At 42.6% G+C, this 25,343-nt stretch overlaps 1 protein-coding gene across 6 annotated transcripts; it reads left to right on the top strand.

The window, feature by feature from the left end:
- The first annotated feature begins 2,393 nt into the window (after nt 1-2,393).
- Nucleotides 2,394-13,833, top strand: smfn (small fragment nuclease). 6 transcript variants are annotated; one of them, XM_055514707.1, is made up of 9 exons: nt 2,427-2,561; nt 3,519-3,623; nt 7,468-7,551; nt 7,665-7,742; nt 9,845-9,956; nt 10,028-10,136; nt 10,271-10,427; nt 13,260-13,327; nt 13,521-13,833. In XM_055514707.1, exons 3-9 carry the CDS (start codon nt 7,468-7,470, stop codon nt 13,642-13,644), a joined length of 732 nt encoding a protein of 243 aa, XP_055370682.1. In that variant the 5' UTR covers nt 2,427-2,561; nt 3,519-3,623; the 3' UTR covers nt 13,645-13,833. The 6 variants fall into 6 exon arrangements, with proteins under 6 accessions (XP_029029690.1, XP_055370682.1, XP_029029688.2 ...); XM_029173855.3 differs by lacking the exons at nt 2,427-2,561; nt 3,519-3,623 and adding an exon at nt 2,568-3,008; XM_055514706.1 differs by lacking the exons at nt 2,427-2,561; nt 3,519-3,623 and adding an exon at nt 7,136-7,274.
- Nucleotides 13,834-25,343: the final 11,510 nt, after the last annotated feature.

Below are 25,343 nucleotides of genomic sequence, written 5' to 3'. Positions count from 1 at the left end.
ATGCGTGTGGTGCGGTTGGAGTGTGGGGGGTCCGGTTTTCCGCCCGGGGTACGATGATCGTCTGCCTGGGTGGTCTCTTTTCTGCTGACCCCACCAATTGCTGGCCTTGTGCTGCAGGCCGGTGTGGTGCCAGAGGATGAGGTCGGGCCGATGGGGTGGGCCCCGCTCTGTTCGTGTAGGGGTGGTGGACTGGGGGTGGGCCCCACTCTGGGCGCCGGGGCATCTCCTTGTCACGTCTGAGAATCACATCCTGATTTATTGCATAGCAGTTCCAGTTTCCTGTCACTTCTCATTAGTTCCAGCCTTACTTCCGGTCCTCATTAGTCACACCTGCTCCGTATCAGTAATCACTCACCGTATACTTAAGCACCACCAGTCCCAGAACACCTTGCCAGATCGTTGTATGCTAGACATCACTTTCCAGCACTTAGCAATCCTGCCCACGCGTTTCTTGATCCTGTTTGTTTCCTGACTCCTGACTCTCGCCTGCTCCTGATCTGTACTGTTGCTTGGAAAGCTCTAGAACACCGAACCTGACCGCCCGACTACGAGACAGCCTGCTCCTAAACGGTACTGTAATCTGTGTCCTCCCGTTACCGAAACTCTGCCTGTCCTTGGATCTGAACCAGCCTGCCCCATCTGTACCGAAGCCCCGCGATCTACTGTGTATGACCCGGACCGTCTGTGATATCGAATACTGAATTAAACTGTTAAACTCTATTATCTGCCTGTGGTCTCTGTGCTGTGCATATGGGTCCGAGCTCTGCCAAAACCTGACACTCCTAGTCCTCGGGCTCCACTCTTTCAGACCAACCCTCCTACCGGGGGAAGTGTTAGCCCCTGGTTCTCATGGGGCGGACAGCGTTGACCCACGGTGGCCCACTCTGACCTCGGGTGCTGTCTCTGTGGCTGCTGCAGCTCTGCCTGGGGGGCTCTGTGTGGGCGGCTTGGGTTGCAACACCTGCCCTCCTGGAACTGAAGGTGTGTGGGCTCCCTAGCTGCTAGGATTCTTTCCTCTGCTTGTTGGATGGGCGTAGTGGCCGAGCCCCTCACATCACCCTGGCTTCCACAAGTGGCATTGTTCATGCACCAACATTTGCCTCACCCTTTGGGTGAATAATATTAAGCTACAGCCTTAACCTTGTAGTGGGACACTTTCCAAATCCAACTGTACGTATTACTGATACTTATCACTACCAATATCAATAATGTGTGAATATGGAAATTGTGGTGTTCTATGTCATGACTTTTATTAAGTAGTATGGGATATGTACAACAATGCACATGTGTATGTATATGATATGTATATGTATATGTTTGTATGAGTATGTGCACATATCTTAACACTATTATTGGTATTAGTATTAATCTCCAAGGTAAACCACAGTACAACACTTGTTTAGTTATGAATGTGTTAGCCTAAGGTACATCCCTGCTTCTTATTTACTTTGCTCCGATTGTTTACTTAACAGATTTGCTTGGTTTCAGCAGCTGGTTGCACCCCTTATCCCCCCACCCTCCCGCATACACACCATAAAGCAGAACCGACTTAACCTGTCCACCAACACAGCAACATCACACATTTTTTGATCAGCTAAATAAACCATTAAATAAACCATAAATCAGGAAGAGTATATATATTCTATATATACTCTTCTTGTTAAAGCAAAGCTGTCCATCACAATATGGCATTCAGCGTAATATATGCTGCTTGCTAAACTGCTGGACACAACAAAAAAAAAAGATGATCCTTCACGCAACATCCAGGTGTTGCTGTATGTACAGAGCAGATAAGTGCCTGCAGAGGATCTTTTTATTTTCCACCACCTACCTTGTATGAGTAGTCTAAACGTGAATTTCTCTTTAGACATTACTAAAACATTTTACTTTTCTATAAGCATCGCATCAGTAACACTTACACTAACCCTAATGCCTACACTAATTATATCACATCTCACAAGTGTCCTCTACATTATGACAACATCTATTTTCAGTCAAATAGACTTTGTGGTTACAGAGATAAATTCACTTAAATGTAGCCTGCCCATTTTTCAGAAAAACCTCAGAAAAAAGGCTTCGGGTACAAAAGGTAATCTGCTGTTGGTATGGCAATGATGGCTGACTAATAAAGATATTTTTATTGAAATTGTGTCAAAATGTAGTTGTAGTTGTAGTTTTTGATGACAGATGTATGTAATGCGAAACATGTCTATCTTTATAGATGTTAAGTTCGCTTGCCATGTTTATAAAGCTTTGTCATTTTGAAACAACCAGTCCGTTCAAACTGCAGTAGTGGTAAGCAGCTGGGTAGTCACGTGACGTCTCGACGCCTCTCGCTCAACGTAGTCACGTGATTTGATACGCGCTCGAGACGCCACTCTGCATCACTTCCGTTTCGCAAGATCGACGCTGTGTCGAGCGGAAGTGGTCGAGTTGGACGTTTCGACTTACAGCACGCGGAGAGAAGTAATCTTCTTGATTTTGAAATTCACGTGCGGAGAAGATTATTCAGTATGTCGTCTGACGCGTTGTCCCACAGAATGATTTGGGTGGACATGGAGGTAAAGCTTAAGTTTGTAGTTGTGTAGCGGGTCCATTTACATTTTAACAGTTTGATTTCCCCACCAAAACAAAAGCTTGGAAAACGAGAAAACAAGTTGTTTTCTCATTTTCTCGGACGGCTTCAAACCGGTGTGTTTTGTATTTCATATTCTGGACAAATGAACCAATAAATTGCTTGATTTCAGTCGATATGGTCTGGAAAGGAAAATATAAATCCGTTACTTAATTTGCTCTTGAGCACCGGCTTACTGTCGTCGTTGTACTCTATTTCAAAATAAGAGTCTCACTTTTTTAAGCCGCGCGCCTGGCGTCTAACGTGCGTACGTACCGTCAGAGCAAACGTTATAGTGTGTGTGTGTGTGTGTGTGTGTGTTTGTGGCGGGGGGGTTGTCTCGTTACAATTCGAAAGTACTGTACTGGATTAGAGATGGGAGACAGATGACCAGGTGGGTGAACAGGAACAATCCCCAGAGTAATTAAAGCTCTTTGGTTGAGGCCCAGTGGCCTATACAAATATTCCCGTCACAAGTCAGTCAAGACGTGACAACTATGTCTGCACACACTGTAAATGAGCAAAACCATGACACTAAGCTTATAATTCATAGGAATGTTGTCCTGTGGCTGTTGTGGTCTGATAGAGGCATGGTCCAAGTAAAACAACACCTTAGTGAAGTAGAGCACTGGGAGAGAGGCTGATGGTTGTAAGGGTCCTGTGAGTGTGTTAGCTGTCCAGCATTGTTAGCCATGAAATACACAGTTCCAAACAACGGCCTTTTTGTTTTTTTCTGAATACAAAAAAACATTTATTAAAAAAAACAGATGATGGTACTGTATGACAATGAAAAACTAATTTACAAATTGCATAAACAGGAGCAATCACACAATAAATAAAGTGGCATTTTTTTCATAATCATAGCCCTAAAACCTGTGTACATAGGCTCCTCTATTCATTTCAGGCACAGCATTGACCCATTCTGCCACAGCTCAGTGCACACTTTGTACCCAACAATAGTCCTGCAGCTTGCTGCACACATGGAGCCGTCGATGAAGCCTAAGTGAAAGTAAGAAAAGAAATAGATAAATACTGTACTAACCTGTGTGGTGTAAGTGGTGCTTTCCTTTGATGGTTTAACATAATAGGACTAATCTCATTGAGGTCAATATGCTTTAACTCGTGGCTAATAATAATTGTTGTTACTAATTGTTTTAGTTGTAAATTTATATGCAACATAAAGCATCAATTTTCATGGGAAAACAACAGCAAAAAAAAACTAATTATATCTTTACAAAGTAAATATGTCAAGAGTTTGAGTTCCCCAGACTTTGTTTCCTTCATGACCCGGCATCTGATAAGCTCTGAATGTGCCTCACTAAATTATCCAAGCCCTGGATGACATCAAGCAAATTATCAATTTGATCCTTCATTCCCTGAAGGATCAAACTTTTCTTGTCACTGCTTTGACAAGAAAAAAATAATTAAACCAATACTGTAGCAATCAAGTCAAATTTCAAGTTTCCCCAAAACATACATATAGAATATTTATTCATGGAGGGATTCTCTACAGTTAATAGCCAATCAGATTGACCTCAGTTAAATCAATCATATTGTGTACACAGATTAGTACAGTATTTACCTTATTATTTTCTTACTTTCATTTAGGCATCATGGAGGCCCCATGTATGCAGCATGCTGCATGAGTCTTGTCAGGTGCAGGTTACACGAAAGGAGGCCGTACTTCTTCTATTGACCCCTGTGGTCTGACCTGGTGACAGTCTGTTTAAACCTGTTCACCCACCTGAACATCTGTGTTTTCAAATGGATACAGCTGTGCATATAAACGCATAAATCCATGTGTTTTGATATAAGTTTATCACTGTACGCTAATTGGATATGAAACCTGAAACATGTAACAGCTTGTAGCAGAAAGCATCTAGCAGTGTATTGGATAGCAATCTGTATTGGACCGAGCTGTCATGGACCATAAATTTTCTTTTCAACCATAAGGGTTGTCTTTGGATCTGCTTCTCAGGTGAAGCTGCACAAAAGTCAATACGTATTTTGACAACACATAAAAACTTAACACCTAGCAAGCTAAGTGGCCCTTAAGGTTATGGATGTGGTAAATGGCCACTACAATATTTGACCTTGTGACCACAGTTATGTGCACTGGACGTGTTATAGAAGGTCATTAGTGGGTCATCCCCAAATGAGCCACTGTGCCTCAACCCAGGATCTTTAGATTATTACTCTGAAGATCGTACAATACATGCATGACTGTAGAATAACATTTGTCGCATCCACAGCAAAAAGTCAGAACTTATTCTCCACTCTGACAAACACACCACTCTGACCTGGTGACAGTCTGTTTCAACCTGTTCTGTGTCTTTAAGCTTAATCAGATGGATACATCTATGCATATATAAACATACAGCACACAGCTGTGCATATATAAACATAAATGGATAGTATAATGTGCAAAACTACTACTGAACAAGGTCTGCCAGTTTTAGAACTGGAGGAGCTGTTAATGTGTCTGTTTGGGTCTCCCAGTATGTCCAGTACTTTGATATTTACTTTGATATTTTAAATGTGCATTGACGTTTGTTTATGCAATAACTATGTATAGTTTAACAACTGAACTGGACAATAACACTAGTACAACATGAATTTGATTCTGCCACAGAGAGACAAGAGGTAAGCAGTCTTCGTTGTAAGCTATCTATCTTCTATTCAGCTTAATCCTGTACGTGGGATCACGGGGGGCTGGAGCCTATCCCAGCTGGCTATGGGCGAGAGGCAGGGTATACCCTGGACAGGTCGCCAGTCCATTACAGGGCAACACATAGACAAACAACCACTCACACCTATGTAGAGTGTCTAATCAATCTAATGCATGTTTTTGGACTGTGGGAGGAAACCGGAGAACCCAGAGAGAACCCACGCGAACACGGGGAGAACATGCACCCTCTTCGTCTCCGGGAATTGAACGCAGGACGTTCTCGCAGTGAAATTATTTAAACCAGAAATTTATTCAAAACTTGATTGTTGTTTAAAAAAGTCTTTCTAGAACTGCTAGCAACTTTTCTAAAAACACAAGTGAAATAAATGTAGAATTGTAATGTAGAACGAAAAATTGTATTGTTACCTGATTTATTCACATTATTAGCGCTTGAAACACGCGGCAAAGACAAATTATATGACAATAGCCACTTTATAATTATATTCTTAAAGCAGAATGAATGAGGCAAGTGAGATAATTGTTCTATATGTTGAAGGAGGGGAAGGAGGAGTCGCACCTGTGTGCATTATTTTAGTAAATAACTTAGTAATTTTTTGACTGTCATATTAGATTTCATTGAGGGTGCCAAAACATTAAAACCACCTTTACAGTTCCCAAAGTGGTTTACAAAGTATATGACCTCACACAAATCAGAATACAACTATATAAACTGAATTGAATAACTCCTACTCAAGCAAGCTTTTAATTCATGAAACAATACATTTTCCATAAATTTTAACATCCGGCACAACAAGGCTTAGGGCTGAGTAGCTATTTGTTGATGAATTATTTCTATAGTAATTTCAAAAGGCTTGGAGAATGGAGTGTGATCAGCCATATACATGCATTATGGAGAAAATACATTGCCACAGTGATCTGACCAGAGTATCCCATTACTTTTGTAAGAGATACCTACAGTACTGGTAATGTTCCACACATCTGCATTTACTGGTTTTGGTGAGGGGATTGAAAAGAGAGAAAATATTAGTTTTTAAGGTGGCAAAGGTAACACAGTAGACTCAAAGTTAAGATCCAAAGTAAATATTTGATTTGATATATGTGTGTGAGATTTGGAAGAAAATTAAAACTCCAGAAATTTATGACAAATCTGAAGTTTGAAAATTTTGTTTGTTTGTTATGGTGTCATAGAAATAGAGCCTGTGATAAGTAACCTGTTAGCAGCGACAGATTTGAGGGAAAATTAATTGGCTAGATTAGTATTTGTGTTCTGTCATGCCTGTTATTCCAAATAGTCATAAGGGCAATTGATTTCAAATGCTCATGTAAATTTAATTGATCAAGCAGTTACAGTAGTTGTCATTAATAACTTAATTTGTGAAACTGTTATTCTAATTTGTTTATTAGTCCTTTTGTTTATTAGTCCTACAGGGCACCCCGTGTAATAGTTAATATTTATATAATAATTATGTTAGTAATATTACATTAGTAGTCTAATCTGAAATCTTTTTAAATAACCCACATAATGCAAATAGGTGAAAAGGAATATTAGGCTAGGTGGTGGTCTGCATTTATATAGTGCTAGTTCTTTTCTACCTTATTATTAAAGCACTTTGACACAGTCTTATTCACCCATTCAATCCCAAGATTGTGACAGCTCTATCTCCTGAGCCATTGCTGCACACTTTTACCTAACTTAATAAAACATACATTCTGTTTTGCCTCACGGGCTAAAGGGAAATGAAAAAAACAACATAGTAAAAATATTCCAGTGTACTACTTGTCATTGGCTTGTATAAACTACCTTAAGTGTTTTTCTACTATTGTTAAAAAAAAGTTTCTTTTTAATTAAACACTCTGCTCTTTGACCTACAAATTTAGGCATCAGTGTCAGGTGCTACTTTGGTGTGTACTTTCCAGATGACATTTAATGAACCCTGTATTTGGTTACATTTTCTCTTCCATCAAAAAATTGTGAGTAACAATATGTATACATATTAGATTCAGAATCTGCATTTATGTAATTCTTACACCTACAGTAAATTGCAAAATAATTTAAGTTTTTATTGTGTTAAATATTTACTGTGGTCATTGTACATAATGAAATGAATGCATTTTGATGGCCTAACTAACATTAGTAAAACTAACACATACATTTATATTCAAGATGACAGGTTTGGACATTGAGAGAGACCAGATTATTGAAATGGCATGCATCATCACAGACTCTGACCTCAACATTTTGGCTGAGGTATATTAAAATCAACTCAATTGCATCTATCTCTCTATCGCTCTCTCTCTATCTATATCTGTATCTCTTATATCTTTATATCTCTATTGCTGAATTCTGTTTTCATCTGGCAGGGGCCCAACTTGATAATTAACCAACCAGATGAGTTGCTGGATGGCATGTCAGAGTGGTGTAAAGAGCATCATGGAAAGGTAAACTGTGTGTGGCAAGTAGCAGTACTATTTTGCAAAGCACGGTGAAATGTGAAATTTAGATACATATTCAATAATGTTGTCAGACAAAACATTCTGTTTGTGATTCTGTGCCCATTTTCTAATCAGAAAATGGGCCAGCAATGCGGGAAAATATCTTTGCAGTTGACCCGTCACCCAAGGTTACAGAAATGTAACTTCCAATCATTTTTCCATTTCCTTTAGTTATTCTTTCCAAAAAATATTTTACACAAATGGCTGTGGTTTTAGAGACAGATTTTCACAGGTTGCAACTGAAATAAGTACAGAAACTGCGGTAACACATTTACTGCACATACATTTTTTATAGCTTCTATTGTTAATCTAAAATGTAGTGTCTTTATTTTTTTAACTGTACTTTGACATAGTGGAGAAGAAAAACGTACCTACAGCTGGACCAATGAACACAGGCAGGATGGTTGGACCAGTGACTGAACACAGGCTGGATGCTTGGATCAGTAACTGAGTCTGATGATTCTTGTAGATGAGGACAGAGAGAGAAGGACAACTATGGGAGACAAAGTTAATTACATGTAGAATAATGATGGCAGGTTAGTGGATGGAATGAATGGATACAAAAATAGAGGAGCTCTGCGTATGAACAATGTCCCCCAGCAGCCTCTGTTTATAGCAGGTTAACTAAGAGATGGTTCAGTGTGACCTTAACACATACTATTATAACTAAAGGAGAATCTAGGACAAAGTTTTAGAAACAAAGCGGGACATGGAAGCCAGGGCAGAACGTACAAGACTCAAATCACTTTTTTCTATCACAGATAGAAAAGGAACTAAAAGGAAACAATAACAGAATGATGGCAGGTATGACTTATACTGTATGACACACACACACACACACACACACACACACACACACACACACACACACACACAAAGTTGTGTTTCACATCTACGTGGGGGTTCACCATTGACATAATGCCTTCCCTAGCACCTTACCCTAACCCTAACCATCACAAATAAAGGCAGATGTCTAACCTTTGCTTTAATCTGAATCAAAACTCCAAGATGTAATATTAGGGCTGAGGTTAGAATGATCATCAAAAAAGCCTTTGGAGTGGTGGGGCCCTGCCAAATGTCCCCACATTTTTAAAGTGGCCTTACCTTGATAGGAAAAACATGGTTTATGGTCTCCCTGTTGAATATGTACACACAAACATATTATGCACACACATCAATTACTTACTTTGTTACATTACATTGCACCGTGCAGAGACACAATGCAGCTGGCTATTTGCTGCAGGCTCGACTTTCAGCTGCCAGTTCTTGTTCTACAGATGCATTCTCAAAACAGATGCGCTCTGCTGCTGGATTCTGGGTCTCTGCTCTCTGCTGTGGGCTGAGAGCTGCTAGATGTCACCTTTAGACGTGACCTTTAGCTGCCCTGGTGGATAGATACAATGGAATGAATGATAATGTCTTTGCATAGAGATCGCAGTGTCCCTTCCTTCAGTACAACTCTACATAATTTTGGTCAACCCTCATTGAAAATTGGTGAAGTATTTCTTTAATGCTGTCTGTCAAGTCAGCACACTGTGTAGAAGGTGGGAGATTTTGTCCACGATTAAAAGGCATTTGACCCGCACCCTCCTCTCAACAACCAGCCCTTCTGATGAATTTGCCAATTCTGTTAGAGTCCGCCACTGCCTCAACGGACCACAGTTACGTTAAGCTCGGAGCTAAACTAACAGAGCTAAGAAAACCTAGGGGCATGTACAAAGACTTGCATGTTCCCTTTCCTCATCAATGTAGAATTGAGTGCAGGTGATCAAATCTTTTTTAACTCTTCTCAGTGAAATTCACCTGCTTCAGCTTATTCAGCTCTGTTTAAACAACTCCCAATTCTCTTCAGATACATTTATTTATGGGTTTAAGGCTTCAGCCACTTTCATGTTTTATTTTCTCAAATTCAGTGTAATTTATATACATTTTTAGACAAATAAACTATTAAGTCTTTGCATATGGACATTTTTATTGAATAACTTAGTAATTCATTAGGGGGCTAAATAATTAGACTGTAACAATATGTATTCATTACTTTATTTCAGTCAGGACTAACCCAGGCTGTAAAGGACAGTCAAATTACACTGGAGCATGCACAATATGAGTTCCTGTCATTTGTGAGGCAGCACACCCCACCAGGACAATGCCACCTTGCTGGTAGGTTTCCCCGTTACACTGCAGAAAACAAATCAGCTGTTGAGATATGATTTGACTTTTTTTGATTTCAGGCAACTCTGTGCATGCAGACAAAAGGTTCCTGGAAAAGTATATGCCACAGTTAATGCATCATTTTCACTACAGAATCATTGACGTCAGCACTATAAAGGAACTCTGCAGGTCAGTGATTGAGTGTGTGTATTGTCTCTCAAAGTCATCTTATTTGATACTGTGTTTTTACAATGCTGGGATATGAAAAAGCGCCCACTCTCCCGTCCTTCATCATGGGAAACGTGAGATCTCTTCCCAACAAGATGGACAAGCACGCTGAGCTCACATGGCCTCAGCTGGAGTACAGGACAAGCAGCGTCCTACTGTTCACGGAGACCTGGCCGACTTTACTCATCCCGGACTCGACTGTGTTACTGGACAATTTTCATCTGCTGCGAGCGGATAGGACGGAGGACAGCGGTAAGAGGAATGAGAGGGGCCTGGCCGGGTTTTTTAGTCATATCATATCTACAGCTGCTAGCAGTAGATATGAGGCCATTCTATCTGCTCCGGCGGTTTACACATGTTACAATAATGGCTGTGTACGTCCTACCCTCCGCTAACATTGACAGAGCTTCTGAGACCCTGCTCTCAGTCACCAGCAGGCTGCAAACACAGCATCTACAGGACCACTTCCTGATTTCTGGGGACTTCAACCATGTGCCCCCTTCAGCTGCTCTGCCCACATACACCCAGTATGTCACCTGCCCTACAAGAGACAATAAAATACTGGACCTATTCTATGCCAGCACTAAAGAGGTCTACAGCACATCATGCCTCCCATCCCTGGGCAGAGCTGCATCTCCTGTCTGTGTATAAACCTGTAGTACACAGGCAGCTGGTGGTGTCCCACATAGTGAACAGGCTGAGAGTGAGGAGGCTCTCAGAGACTGTTTTAACACTACTGTGTGAACGGAGCTCTGCGACCCACATGGGGAGGGCATAAACACAGATTGTGTAGCGGACTATATCAACTTCTACTGTGAAAACACTGTTCCCTCCAGGGTGGAACGGTGTTTCGCCAACAACAAGTCGTGGTTCACCATCCAGCCGGTGCTTCTGAAAGACAAACTAGAGGAGGCTGGTGTGGACTTGCATCTGACAGAGTGGATTATGGAATACCTCACAAACAGGCCAATGTTTGTGAGGTACTGTGTGGCCAGGGACTGTGTGTCTGACACAGACCTGCAGTGTAGGGGCCCCACAGGGGACTGTACTGGCCCCTTTCCTATTCACCCTATATATTTCAGACTTCAGACATAACACTGCTCCTAGATCTAAATAAATGAAATATTCTTATAAAATACTTTCATAATTGAATGTGCTGACAACAGAATCTCGAAATTGTCAATGGAAATCAAATTCATTAACGGTGGTGGATGGTCTCCTGAGGGTTCTCCTTCTGACCTGGACTAAAGCATCCACCAACTCCTGGACAGTCTGTGGTGCAACATGGCATTGATAGATGAAGCGAGACATGATGTCCCAGATGTGCTCAATTAGATTCAGGTCTGGGGAATGGGCGGGCCAGTCTACAGCAATACCTTCTAAATGGCATCTCCAGACTCAGTCATGAACCTGCTTTCATCTGTGAGGACTAGTGATGAATTTGCCGATCATGGTGTTCTTTGGAACACCAAGATGTCTGGAACACCAAGATGAGTGAGCAGACGTCCCTGTCTGCTCACTCAAGACGTAGGAAAACCGTTCAAAAACAACAAAGGGATGATTGCTTGCTCGCAGACGGTATGTTTATTGAGCTCAAAATGTGCAGTGCAAAATCCATGTACAGTATTTACAGGTGACCAAAACAAAAACACAGGTGAAGCAAAAAAAGAATGAAAAAGAAAAACCTTTTAAAGGTGAAAACCAAACCCAAACCATTTCTTGCTCTGAATCAAACGTACTCTCCCCTCCAATGGGGTTTGGCCACTCTATTTAAAGGCCTGGCCCCGCCCCTTACTTCCAGGAGGAACCATTGTCCAGGAAGTTCTGGAAATTACTGGCAAAGTCTACACATTTCTAGCAGCTTCCCTGTACCATAGAGCTGTCTTGCCTCACTTACTAACATAGCTGCTTCTTTGTTTGTGGAGACACTAATCAATCCATCGTCCACATAAAAGTTTCTCTCAATGAAGCGGATGGACGCTGCAAGTGACCTTGTCCTTGTGTGGGATAACAGAGTAGAGATTTTTAACTAAATGGGCTCTTTAGGTGTGTCTAGAGCATCTGCCTTTTCTTGTAAGATGAATGTTGTGTCACTTTGTTTGCCGAGCAAAACATATACAACGACCTCATTTTCTATGTTATTTACTGTTGAAAGCAACACTGGAACAACTGTAGATGTGTAAGTAACTGCTCATATCTTGGACCACTCGATTGGATACAACCTTATTTGACATCTCATTGATCTGACGGTTTTCTGATGTTTGGTCGGACCTTTCTGTGGGACGCTTCTTGCTCTCAGTTTCTTTTATGATGTGTTGTTTTCTTTTTCCTTCCTTAGCACCTCTGTCTTCATGCAAGGCTGTTGGGTGTTTTCCTTTACAGGTGTCACAGATACTCCTCCTCTCAAACCCTTGAGTGGTGTCCAGGTTTTGAACATCTAAAGCATAGCTTTCTTTGCTGCACAAACTTGACTTGCTCTGCAAACCACAACAAACTCACTTTTAGCCACTTAAAGTAAGGGTTATGGGCATGTTGGCGTCTATCCCAGCTGTCAGTTGGGTGAAATGAAGGGTTCACTGTGGTACTTCCAAGCCACACAAGGTCAGCTTTACATAAGTCGTCTTTGTTGTTATTATAACATAAGATACAAGATCCCATTGGGGCCACACATGGGAGGCCAATGAGTTAGTATGAAGTGTCATGGTCATGGATCTATTTGGCTTCCAACTCATTTCAATTTTCCTACGGTGACTCTACCCATATGCCATTTTATTCCAATGAAATTTGTCTTCTGCATTTGACCCATCCCTTGGGGGGACACACAGCAGGAAGGATCGAACTGCTGACCGTCTGCTTCCCAGGCCGACTCTCTACCCATTGAGCTACCAGGCACTTTCAGTTGTATAATTGTATTAATAAATGCTAAAACTGAAATGGAATAGGATTGGTCACATTTACTGCTGCAGAGATGTAAGCCATCAAGGTGTTGGATTGGATTTATTTTTTAGCTCCACTTGTACAATGTCCACTCCCAAATTGTTTATTTGATACAAAACATATATATATTTTTTTATAAACATGCAGGCGGTGGTTTCCAGAAGAATACAAAATGGCGCCTCAGAAAAAAGCTGTCCACAGGTATACCATAAGAAGTAAATTTTTCTTTTAATTTCATATTTATAAATGAAATTTTGACATTAATCTTCAAATGAAATATCAATATATATATTATTCACTCATCAGTCCTCCGCTTTTCACTCCTAGAGACAATGATGCCAGACAGACATAGGTGTTATCCTGAGAGATTCTCTGTTTTGGTATCACATATTTAAGTTTCTTTTTCAGAGCCTTGGATGACATCTTGGAGAGTATTAAGGAACTGCAATACTACAGAGTCACCATTTTCAAACCAACAACAGATGAAAAGAAGGGCAACATTGCAGAAAAGTGTGGCAGCAACAGGAGCTAGAACTCAGCATGCATCTGTGCTGTTCATTGGGTGATTCGGAGATCAATTTATTTAATTTGACTTTGTCATTGTTGATTCTTGTTTTTGTTCATGTTTACCTTTCCAGTGATCATGTTACCACTTTCACATGCCGTGTTATTGCAGTATTTATAATATCTATAATTAGTAAAGTATTAAGAAGATAAAGTATTACCTGTCTTGAAATGTGAATTGATGAATGAGTTTCCAGAAGCAGGGTGTCACAAATCAAATAAAAGAATTAAAAAAGGAAATTAGTGGCAGACGAGGAGGATGAGAGAAACATAGAGAATGTATAAATAAGAGGCAGAAAACAGAAAAAGAAAAGTTACAAAAAGCTATGACCTTGGCACCAGCATGTACAGCTAAACCAGCATACACCACCATACTCTGTATAGTATGTCACTGCACTGAAACTGGATTTATACTTAGATTTCCTTCCATTTGCACCTACCACACCTCCATAACAAGCAGCACCTGACAGGTGACAGTCCAGAACTTGGCTCTGGACAGGTAAGGACATGCAGTTAATCACCTGCTAGATCATAATATTTTGGCACCTGGACTTGAAAGTACATTCTGCAGAGAATTCAAATCCACAAATTAAGATAATCCCCCATATTCTGGCAAACTAATTAAATCCAAACCATTTGCCCAAATTGTGTACAAACTTGTACAAAAATGTGGTTTCAACAATCTACCCGCTCTGGTCGAAACTGCTCAATCTACCCGCTCTGGTCACAACAGCCCTCTCTAAAACACCATCGACCACTACACCATAACTGTCAGTGCAAGTGCTTGGAACAGGTGAAACATCAGCAACAACTAAGCTGTCTGCACCATTAGAACATCCCTCGCTTGTCATCACGATCATGTCACCAGTAGGGTCAGTCTCCATATTGTCCCGGGGGGGGACACTGGCATTATTATGTCATGATGCACAACTTTTTCGGTCCGTGGTAGCATCCTGGATCCTGAAAATATGGCTCTCCTCATTTTTGTCCTTTACAATATAGATCCATCCATCCATCCATTTTCATCCGCTTATCCGTGGCCGGGTCGCGGGGGCAGCAGTCTAAGCAGAGAGTTCCAGACTTTGCTCTCCCCGGACACTTCCTCCAGCTCTTCCGGTGGGACCCCAAGACGTTCCCAGGCCAGCCGAGAGACGTAGTCTCTCCAGCGAGTCCTAGGTCTTCCTCGGGGCCTCCTACCGGTGGGACATGCCCGGAACACCTCCCCAGGGAGGCGTCCAGGAGGCATCCGAACTAGATGCCCGAGCCACCTCAGCTGGCTCCTCTCGATGTGGAGGAGCAGCTCCTCCCGGGTGACAGAGCTCCTCACCTTATCTCTAAGGGAGCGCCCAGCCACCCTGCGGAGGAAGCTCATTTCAGCCGCTTGTATCCGTGACCTTGCCCTTTCGGTCATGACCCAAAGCTCATGACCATAGGTGAGGGTAGGAACGTAGATTGACCGGTAAATTGAGAGCTTTGCCTTTCGGCTCAGCTCCCTCTTCACCACGACGGACCGATACACCGACCGCATTACTGCAGCCGCCGCACCGATCCGTCTGTCAAACTCACGCTCCCTCCTTCCCTCACTCGTGAACAAGACCCCAAGATACTTAAACTCCTCCACTTGAGGCAGGAACTCTTCTCCAACCTGGAGAGAGCAAACCACCTTTTTCCGGTCGAGAACCATGGCCTCAGATTTGGAGGAACTGATTCTCATCCCAGCCGCTTCACACTCAGCTGCAAACCGCACCAGCGCACGCTGGAGGTCCTGGCCTGATGAAGCCAACAGGACAACATCATCTGCAAAAAGCAGAGATGCAATCCTGTGGTCCCCAAACCAGACCCCCTCCGGCCCCTGGCTGCGCCTAGAAATTCTGTCCATAAAAATAATGAACAGAACCGGTGACAAAGGGCAGCCCTGCCGAAGTCCAACATGCACCGGGAACAGGTCTGACTTATTGCTGGCAATGCGAACCAAGCTCCTGCTCCGGTTGTACAGAGACCGAACAGCCCTTAGCAAAGGGCCCTGGACTCCATACTCCCGGAGCACCCCCCACAGGATGTCACGAGGGACGCGGTCGAATGCCTTCTCCAGATCCACAAAGCACATGTAGACTGGTTGGGCAAACTCCCACAAACCCTCAAGCACCCGGCTGAGGGTATAAAGCTGGTCCAGCGTTCCACGACCAGGCCGAAAACCACATTGTTCCTCCTGTATCCGAGGTTCGACTATGGGCCGAATTCTCCTCTCCAGTACCCTGGCATAGACTTTCCCAGGGAGGCTGAGAAGTGTGATCCCCCTATAGTTGGAACACACTCTCCTGTCCCCCTTTTTGTAAAGAGGGACAACCACCCCGGTTGTCCAGTCCAAGAACTGTCCCCCTCCTCCACGCGATGTTGCAGAGGCGTGTCACCCAAGACAGCCCCACAACATCCAGAGACTTGAGGTACTCAGGACGGATCTCATCCACCCCCGCTGCTCTGCCACCGAGGAGCTTACTAACTACCTCGGTGACCTCAGCCTGGGTGATGGGCGAGTCCGCCTCTGAGTCCCCTGCCTCTGCTTCCTCAGTGGAAGGCATGTCGGAGGGGTTGAGGAGATCCTCAAAGTACTCCTTCCACCGTCCGATAACATCCCCAGTTGAGGTCAACATCTCCCCACCTCCACTGAAAACAGAGTTGGTAAAGAACTGCTTCCCCCTCCTGAGGCGCCGGACGGTTTGCCAGAATCTCTTTGAGGCCGAGCGATAGTCCTCCTCCATGGCCTCCCCGAACTCCTCCCAAGCCCGAGTTTTTGCCTCCGCAACGGCACGGGCTGCAGCACGCTTGGCCTGCCGGTACCCATCAGCTGCCTCAGGAGTCCTACAGGTCAACCATACCTGGTAGGACTCCTTCTTCAGCTTGATGGCGTCCCTTACCTCCGGCGTCCACCACCGGGTTCGGGGATTACCACCACGACAGGCACCGGAGACCCTGCGTCCACAGCTCCGAACGGCCGCGTTGACAATGGAGACGGAGAACATGGTCCATTCGGACTCTATGTCTCCCACCTCCCTCGGAATCTGGTCGAAGCTCTCCCGGAGGTGTGAGTTAAAGGTCCGTCTGACAGAGGGTTCAGCCAGGCGTTCCCAACAGACCCTCACAATACGTTTGGGCCTGCCAAGTCGTTCCAGCCTCCTTCTCTGCCAGCGGATCCTACTCACCACCAGGTGGTGATCAGTTGACAGCTCAGCCCCTCTCTTCACCCGAGTGTCCAAAACATATGGCCGAAGGTCAGGTGAAACGACTACAAAGTCTATCATCGACCTCCGGCCTAGGGTGTCCTGGTGCCATGTGCACCGATGGACACCCTTATGTTCGAACATGGTGTTAGTTATGGCCAAACTGTGCCTAGCACAGAAGTCCAATAACATAACACCATTCGGGTTCAGATCAGGGAGGCCGTTCCTCCCAATCACGCCTCTCCAGGTATCACTGTCGTTACCTACGTGGGCATTGAAATCTCCCAGAAGAACGATGGGGTCCCCAGTTGGAGCGCTTTCCAACACTCCCTCCAGGGACCCCAAGAAGGCTGGGTACTCCACACTGCCATTCGGCCCGTAAGCACAAATGACAGTGAGTGACCTATCCCCCACCCGAAGGCGCAGAGACCTATCCCTCTCGTCCACCGGGGAAAACTCCAACACATGGCGACTAAGCTGGGGAGCTATGAGCAAGCCCACACCAGCCCGCTGCCTCTCACCGCAGGCAACTCCAGAGTAGAAAAGGGTCCAGCCCCTCTCAAGGAGTTGGGTTCCAGAGCCCAGGCTGTGTGTGGAGGTGAGCCCGACTATTTCTAGCCGGTACCGCTCGACCTCCTGCACAAGCTCAGGCTCCTTTCCCCCCAGTGACGTGACATTCCATGTCCCAATAACCAGATTGGTTATCCAGGGATTGGGGCGCCCAGGCTCCCGCCTTCGACTGCCGCCCAATCCACTCTGCACCGGCCCCCTACGGTTCCTCCCGCGGTTGGTGGGTCCACTTGAGGACGGCCCCACGTCGCTCTTTCGGGCTGTGCCCGGCCGGGCCCCGTGGGAATTCTCTGGCCTTGGTGGTTTGTCTTTCATAGGGGGGTTGTGAACCGCTCTTAGTCCAGGACCTGTTTGCCTTGGGAGACCCTACCAGGGGCATTTAGCCCCCGACAACATAGCTCCCGGGGTCATTCGGGCACACAAACTTCTCCACCACGGTAAGGCGGCGGTTCAGGGAGGAGCACAATATAGATATAAGCTGTAATGTTAGAAACCAATGCAGGAACACTAAAACCATGATAATTGCAACTGTGCTTTTAGGGTGTATTGAGCTGTTTTTCACTAGCCTGGTATCAGAACAAGACCATTATAAGCTGTAATGTTAGAAACCAATGCAGAAACACTAAAACATCGTTTTGGAGCTTTTCAGGCCATAAGAACAGTAGTTTAAACCACGGCAATTGCAACTGTGCTTTTAGGCTGTATTGAGCTGTTTTACACTAACCTGGCATCAGAACATGACCATTATAAGCTGTAATGTTAGAAACCAATGCAGAAACACTAAAACACTTTTAGACCTTTTCAGGCCATACAAACACTACCTTAAACCACGGCAATTGCAACTGTGCATTTAGGGTGTATTGAGCTTTTCTATAGTAGTTTGGCATCAGAACATGACCATTATTGTATAAGCTGTAATGTTAGAAACCAATGCAGAAACACTGAAACATCGTTTGGGAGCTTATCAGGCCATAAGAACACTAGTATAAACAACGGCAATTGCAACTGTGCTTTTAGGGTGTATTGAGCTGTTTTACACTAGCCTGGTATCAGAACATGAACATTATAAGCTGTAATGTTAGAAACCAATGCAGAACAACTAATACATTGTTTTGAACCTTTTCAGGCCATAAGTCCTTATGGCCTGAAACTAGTCCTTACTAGTTCAAACCATGGCAATTGCAACTGTGCTTTTAGGGTGTATTGAGCTGTTTTACACTTGCTTGGCATCAGAACATGACGATTATAAGCTGTTGTGTTAAAAAACCAATGCAGAAACACAAAAACATCGTTTTGGAGGTTTTCAGGCCTTAAGAACACTAGTTTAAACCACGGCAATTGCAACTGTGCTTTTAGGGTGTATTGAGCTGTTTTAAAATAGCCTGGACTTAGAACATGACCATTATAAGCTGTAAAGTTAGAAACCAATGCAGAAACACTAAAACATTGTTTTGCAGCTTTTTAGGCCATAAGAAAACTAGTTTAAACCATTGCAATTGCAACTGTGCTTTTAGGAAGTATTGAGCTGTTTTAGAGTAGCTTGGCATCAGACCTGGACCATTATAAGCTGTTATGTTAGAAACCAATGCAGAAACACTAAAACCATGTTTTGGAGCTTTTCATGCCATAAGAACACTAGTTCAAACCATTGCAATTGCAACTGTGCTTTTAGGGTGTATTGAACTGTTTTACACTAGCCTGGCATCAGAACATGACCATTATAAGCTGTAATGTCAAAACCAATGCAGAAACACTAAAACATTGTTTTGGAGTTTTTTAGGCCATAAGAAAACTAATTTAAACCATGACAATTGCAACTGTGCTTTTAGGGTGTATTGAGCTGTTTTAGAGTAGCTTGGCATCAGACCAGGACCAATTTAAGCTGTAATGTTAGAAACCAGTGCAGAAATACTAAAACATCGTTTTGGAGGTTTTCAGGCCATAAGAACACTAAACCACGGCAATTGCAACTGTGCTTTTAGAGTGTTTTGAGCTGTTTTAAAATAGCCTGGCATCAGAACATGACCATTAAAAGATGTAATGTTAAAAAAACAATGCAGAAACACTAAAACATAGTTTTGGAGGCTGTCAGGCCATAAGAACACTAGTTTAAACCACGGCTATTGCAAGTGTGCTTTTAGGGTGTATTGAACTATTTCACAGTAGCCTGGCATCAGAACACTAACATTCTAAGCTGTACTGGTAGGAACCAATGCAGAAACACTAAAACATTGTTTTGCAGCTTTTCAGGCCATAACAACACTAGTTTAAACCACGGCAATTGCAACTGTGCTTTTAGGGTGTATTGAGCTGTTTTACAGTAGCTTTGCATCAGAACATGATCATTATAAGCTGTAAGGACTAAACCAATGCAGAAACACTAAAACATCGTTTTGGAGCTTTTCAGGCCATAAGAAAACAGGTTTAAACTATGGCAATTGCAACTGTGCTTTTAGGAAGTATTGAGCTGTTTTAGAGTAGCTTGGCATCAGACCTGGACCATTAAAAGCTGTTATGTTAGAAACCAATGCAGAAACACTAAAACCATGTTTTGGAGCTTTTCATGCCATAAGAACACTAGTTCAAACCATTGCAATTGCAACTGTGCTTTTAGGGTGTATTGAACTGTTTTACACTAGCCTGGCATCAGAACATGACCATTATAAGCTGTAATGTTAAAAACCAATGCAGAAACACTAAAACATTGTTTTGGAGTTTTTTAGGCCATAAGAAAACTAATTTAAACCATGACAATTGCAACTGTGCTTTTAGGGTGTATTGAGCTGTTTTACACTAGCCTGGCATCAGAACATGAACATTATAAGCTGTAATGTTAGAAACCAATGCAGAAACACTAAAGCATTGTTTTAGAGCTTTTTAGGTCATAAGAACACTAGTTTAAGCCACGGCAATTGCAACTGTGCCTTTAGGGTGTATTGAGCTGTTTTAGAGTAGCTTGGCATCAGACCAGGACCAATTTAAGCTGTAATGTTAGAAACCAATGCAGAAACACTGAAACATCGTTTGGGAGCTTATCATGCCATAAGAACACTAGTATAAACAACGGCAATGGCAACTGTGCTTTTAGGATGTATTGAGCTGTTTTACACTAGCCTGGCATCAGAACATAATTATTATAAGCTGTATTGTTAGAAACCAATGCAGAACAACTAATACATTGTTTTGGACCTTTTCAGGCCATAAGGACACTAGTTTAAACCATGGCAATTGCAACTGTGCTTTTAGGGTATATTGAGCTGTTTTCATTTGCCTGGCATAGGAACATGGCCATTATAAGCTGTTGTGTTAAAAACCAATGCAGAAACACAAAAACATCGTTTTGGAGGTTTTTAGGCCTTAAGAACACTAGTTTAAACCACGGCAATTGCAACTGTGCTTTAAGGGTGTATTGAGCTGTTTTACACTAGCCTGGTATCAGAACATGACCATTATAAGCTGTAATGTTAAAAACCAATGCAGAAACACTAAAACATTGTTTTGGAGTTTTTAAGGCCATAAGTAAACTAATTTAAACATCGACAATTGCAAGTGTGCTTTTAGGGTTTATTGAGCTGCTTTACACTAGCCTGGCATCAGAACATGAACATTATAAGCTGTAATGTTAGAAACCAATGCAGAAACACTAAATCATTGTTTTAGAGCTTTTTAGGTCATAAGAACACTAGTTTAAGCCACGGCAATTGCAACTGTGCCTTTAGGGTGTATTGAGCTTTTTTAAAATAGCCTGGCATCAGAACATGACCATTAAAAGATGTAATGTTAAAAACCAATGCAGAAACACTAAAACATAGTTTTGGAGGTTGTCAGGCCATAAGAACACTAGTTTAAACCACGGCTATTGCAAGTGTGCTTTTAGGGTGTATTGAACTGTTTTAGAGCAGCCTGGCATCAGAACACTATCATTCTAAGCTGTACTGGTAGGAACCAATGCAGAAACACTAAAACATCGTTTTGCAACTTTTCAGGCCATAACAACACTAGTTTAAACCACGGCAATTGCAACTGTGCTTTTAGGAAGTATTGAGCTGTTTTAGAGTAGCTTGGTATCAGACCAGGACCATTATAAGCTGTAATGTTAGAAACCAATGCAGAAACACTAAAACCATGTTTTGGAGCTTTTCATGCCATAAGAACACTAGTTCAAACAATGGCAATTGCAACTGTGCTTTTACGGTGTATTGAGCTGTTTTAGAGTAGCTTGACATCAGAACATGACAATTATAAGCTGTTGTGTTAAAAACCAATGCATAAACAATAAAACATTGTTTTGGAGGTTTTCAGGCCATAAGAACACTAGTTTAAACCACGGCAATTGCAACTGTGCTTTTAGGGTGTATTGAGCTGTTTTACACTAGCCTGGTATCAGAACATGACCATTAAAAGCTGTAATTTTAGAAACCAATGCAGAAACATTAAAACACTGTTTGGAGCTTTTCAGGCCATAAGGACACTAGTTTAAACCACTGCAATTGCAACTGTGCTTTTATGGTGTAATGAGCTGTTTTACACTAGCTTGGCATCAGAACATGACCATTATAAGCTGTTGAGTTAAAAACCAATGCATAAACACTAAAACATTGTTTTGGAGGTTTTCAGGCCATAAGAATACTAGTTTAAACCACAGCTATTGCAAGTGTGCTTTTAGGGTGTATTTAACTGTTTTACAGTAGCCTGGCATCAGAACACTATCATTCTAAGCTGTAATGGTAGGAACCAATGCAGAAACACTAAAACATTGTTTTGCAGCTTTTGAGGCCATAACAACAATAGTTTAAACCACGGCAATTGCAACTGTGCTTTTTAGGCTATTAACCTATTATAAAAGTTAATAGCCTAACGACAACACGTCTTTTTTTTAAGTGTTGCCTTGGCAACACTGAAGCTGACATTCACCATCAACCGGAGCAGGACCTTGGTTCGCATTGCCAGCAATAAATCAGACCTGTTCTCGGTGCATGTTGGACTTCGGCAGGGCTGCCCTTTGTCACCGGTTCTGTTCATTATTTTTATGGACAGAATTTCTATGCGCAGCCAGCGGCCGGAGGGGGTCTGGTTTGGGGACCACAGGATAGCATCTCTGCTTTTTGCAGATGATGTTGTCCTGTTGGCTTCATCAGGCCAGGACCTCCAGCATGCGCTGGTGCGGTTTGCAGCTGAGTGTGAAGCGGCTGGGATGAGAATCAGTTCCTCCAAATCTGAGGCCATGGTTCTCGACCGGAAAAAGGTGGTTCGCTCTCTCCAGGTTGGAGAAGAGTTCCTGCCCCAAGTGGAGGAGTTTAAGTATCTTGGGGTCTTGTTCACGAGTGAGGGAAGGAAGGAGCGTGAGTTTGACAGATGGATCGGTGCGGCGGCTGCAGTAATGCGGTCGGTGTATCGGTCCGTCGTGGTGAAGAGGGAGCTGAGCCGAAAGGCAAAGCTCTCAATTTACCGGTCAATCTACGTTCCTACCCTCACCTATGGTCATGAGCTTTGGGTCATGACCGAAAGGGCAAGGTCATGGATACAAGCGGCTGAAATGAGCTTCCTCCGCAGGGTGGCTGGGCGCTCCCTTAGAGATAGGGTGAGGAGCTCTGTCACCCCGGAGGAGCTCGGAGTAGAGTCGCTGCTCCTCCACATCGAGAGGAGCTAGTTGAACTTAAACATCGTTTTGGAGTTTTTCAGGCCATAAGAAGACTAGGTTAAACCACGGCATGACCATTATAGGCTGTAATGTTAGAAACCAATGCATCAACACTAAAACATCGTTTTGGAGCTTTTTTGGAAGTCTAGTTTAAACCACAGCACTTGCAACTGTGCTTTTAGGGTGTGTTGAGCTGTCTTACAGTAGCTTAGAACATAACCATCTGTAATCGAAAAAATTGTTAAAAAAAACCCCAAAAAACCCAAAACAAAACCAGACTATAGGAAGACTGAAACCGACTGAAAACAGACTATCAATGACTATTAAAAGGGAAGACGACTATTAGAGAGAAGTAATAATAATAATAGCTGTAACTGAGGCCCTCATACAGGCTGCTCGACAGCTTGTTTCCCAACAAACCACGACCTTTAGAGACGCATCTGACCTGTCTTGTACAGCACATGTGTCCACTGGTCCTGATGAGAAGTTTGAAAAATCATGGTTACGCACGTATGCGGACAAACTGACCTCAACCTCTCTATTCTGGGATGAACATAGGTCTGCGCTTACGATTTCTTTCTCTAATGAGCAAGAGAGATTTGTTGATGCTTATTCTACAGATCCACATGTCCTTCTGTCAAAACATGACGGAGACAGATGGCAGGACATGGGTCCTTTCGTGGACAGATGTCAACGGGAAGGAGACTGGCAAACGACTTCCGACCCGAATGTGATGTATTCACATACCTTGCATGCTTACAAAAAACTTTTTCAGTCTAACTTTCATGCGCAGCGTACAGTGCACTTGGTACCTCAACGTTCCACACACACTCCACACCACGTGTTTTTGTCGGAGGACGCTCTGACGCAGTATCCAGCCTTACAGGAAGTTCCAGCTTCCCTGTGGGCCACACACAAATATGATGTAGGTTTGATCAAAGGGTGTGACCCAGTGGTCATCACGCCAAAATTTGACTACAGACCATGCAAACAGCAATACCCTTTAAAGAGAAAAGCAATTAAAGGAATAACACCGGTGTTTAACTCTCTGATGAAAGCAGGAGTCGTCGTCCCATGTGACAACTCTCCAGTGAGGACTCCACTCTTCCCAGTTAAGAAAATCAGAGACAAAGGACAGCCAACAGAATGGAGGTTTGTCCAGGATTTGCAAGCAGTAAATGCGGTGGTCCAACCACGCGCGCCTACTGTACCGAACCCCTACACCATTCTTTCTCAGGTTCCGCCCAAGGCAAAATTTTTTTCAGTAATTGATTTGGCCAATGCTTTTTTCAGCGTGCCCGTCCACAAAGACAGTCAATTATGGTTCGCTTTTGAATTTAATGGAAAGTCATACACCTTTACCAGACTGTGTCAGGGGTACTCAGAAAGCCCTACAAGGGCTACAGACTGTCTTTCAGTGCCATACAATATGGCACGCAGGAAACTAGTTCCTGTAGAAGCTTGGCACAGTCGATGATCTCTGTGAACACTGTGACTGATCGTTGATCTCAATCCTCGTAGTGAAGCTAATTAAAGAACACTAAGGGTGAAAACCTTGAAGGTGATTCCAAATACATGTCTAAAAGACATTCTTAGTCGACTATAATAACTTACCACAGTGGAAAAAGAAATTTGGATTTGATGGAAAAGTAGAATTGTGTAAAACATTTGATGGATAAAATAACTGTGATAACTGAAACTGTTTAAAGAAAGAGATGGGGAATATAATAAAGGGACCAGTTAAAAATTCATGCTATATGGACAACAAGATTTTGAATTAAAAATAAACACTAAAGGGGTGTAAAACTATGGAATAAATTAAGTGAAGACATAAAAAATATTAATGAAATGATAGAAATATAATAGAAACTATATAATAGAGATAATTTAATAATTGTTTTATATTATTATAAAAAATAACCTATAATAGAATAATAATAATAATATATATTACTATATGTGCTTAAATATAAATATAAAGGCATGCGTCAATTAAAATATAGGAAATAAGAAGCTCAGTGATTAATTAGATGGAACATTGTGGAAGTGGTGCACAAATATTACCATTCTGTTATAATTCCTTATTGTTAAAATACTTTATGTGATGTCTGAAACTAATAGTCTATGTTCTGATATTGAATACAAACCAATGAAATGAACCAAAAGCAACAATGTTTGTTGTTGTCAGGTTTTGGCAGAGCTCGGACCCACATGCACAGCACAGAGACCACAGACAGA

Source organism: Betta splendens, chromosome 14, assembly GCF_900634795.4.
Source record: "Betta splendens chromosome 14, fBetSpl5.4, whole genome shotgun sequence".
Lineage (NCBI taxonomy): Eukaryota > Metazoa > Chordata > Actinopteri > Anabantiformes > Osphronemidae > Betta > Betta splendens.
Note: the sequence above shows the minus strand (reverse complement) of the source record. Positions and strands in the feature narration are given on the sequence as shown.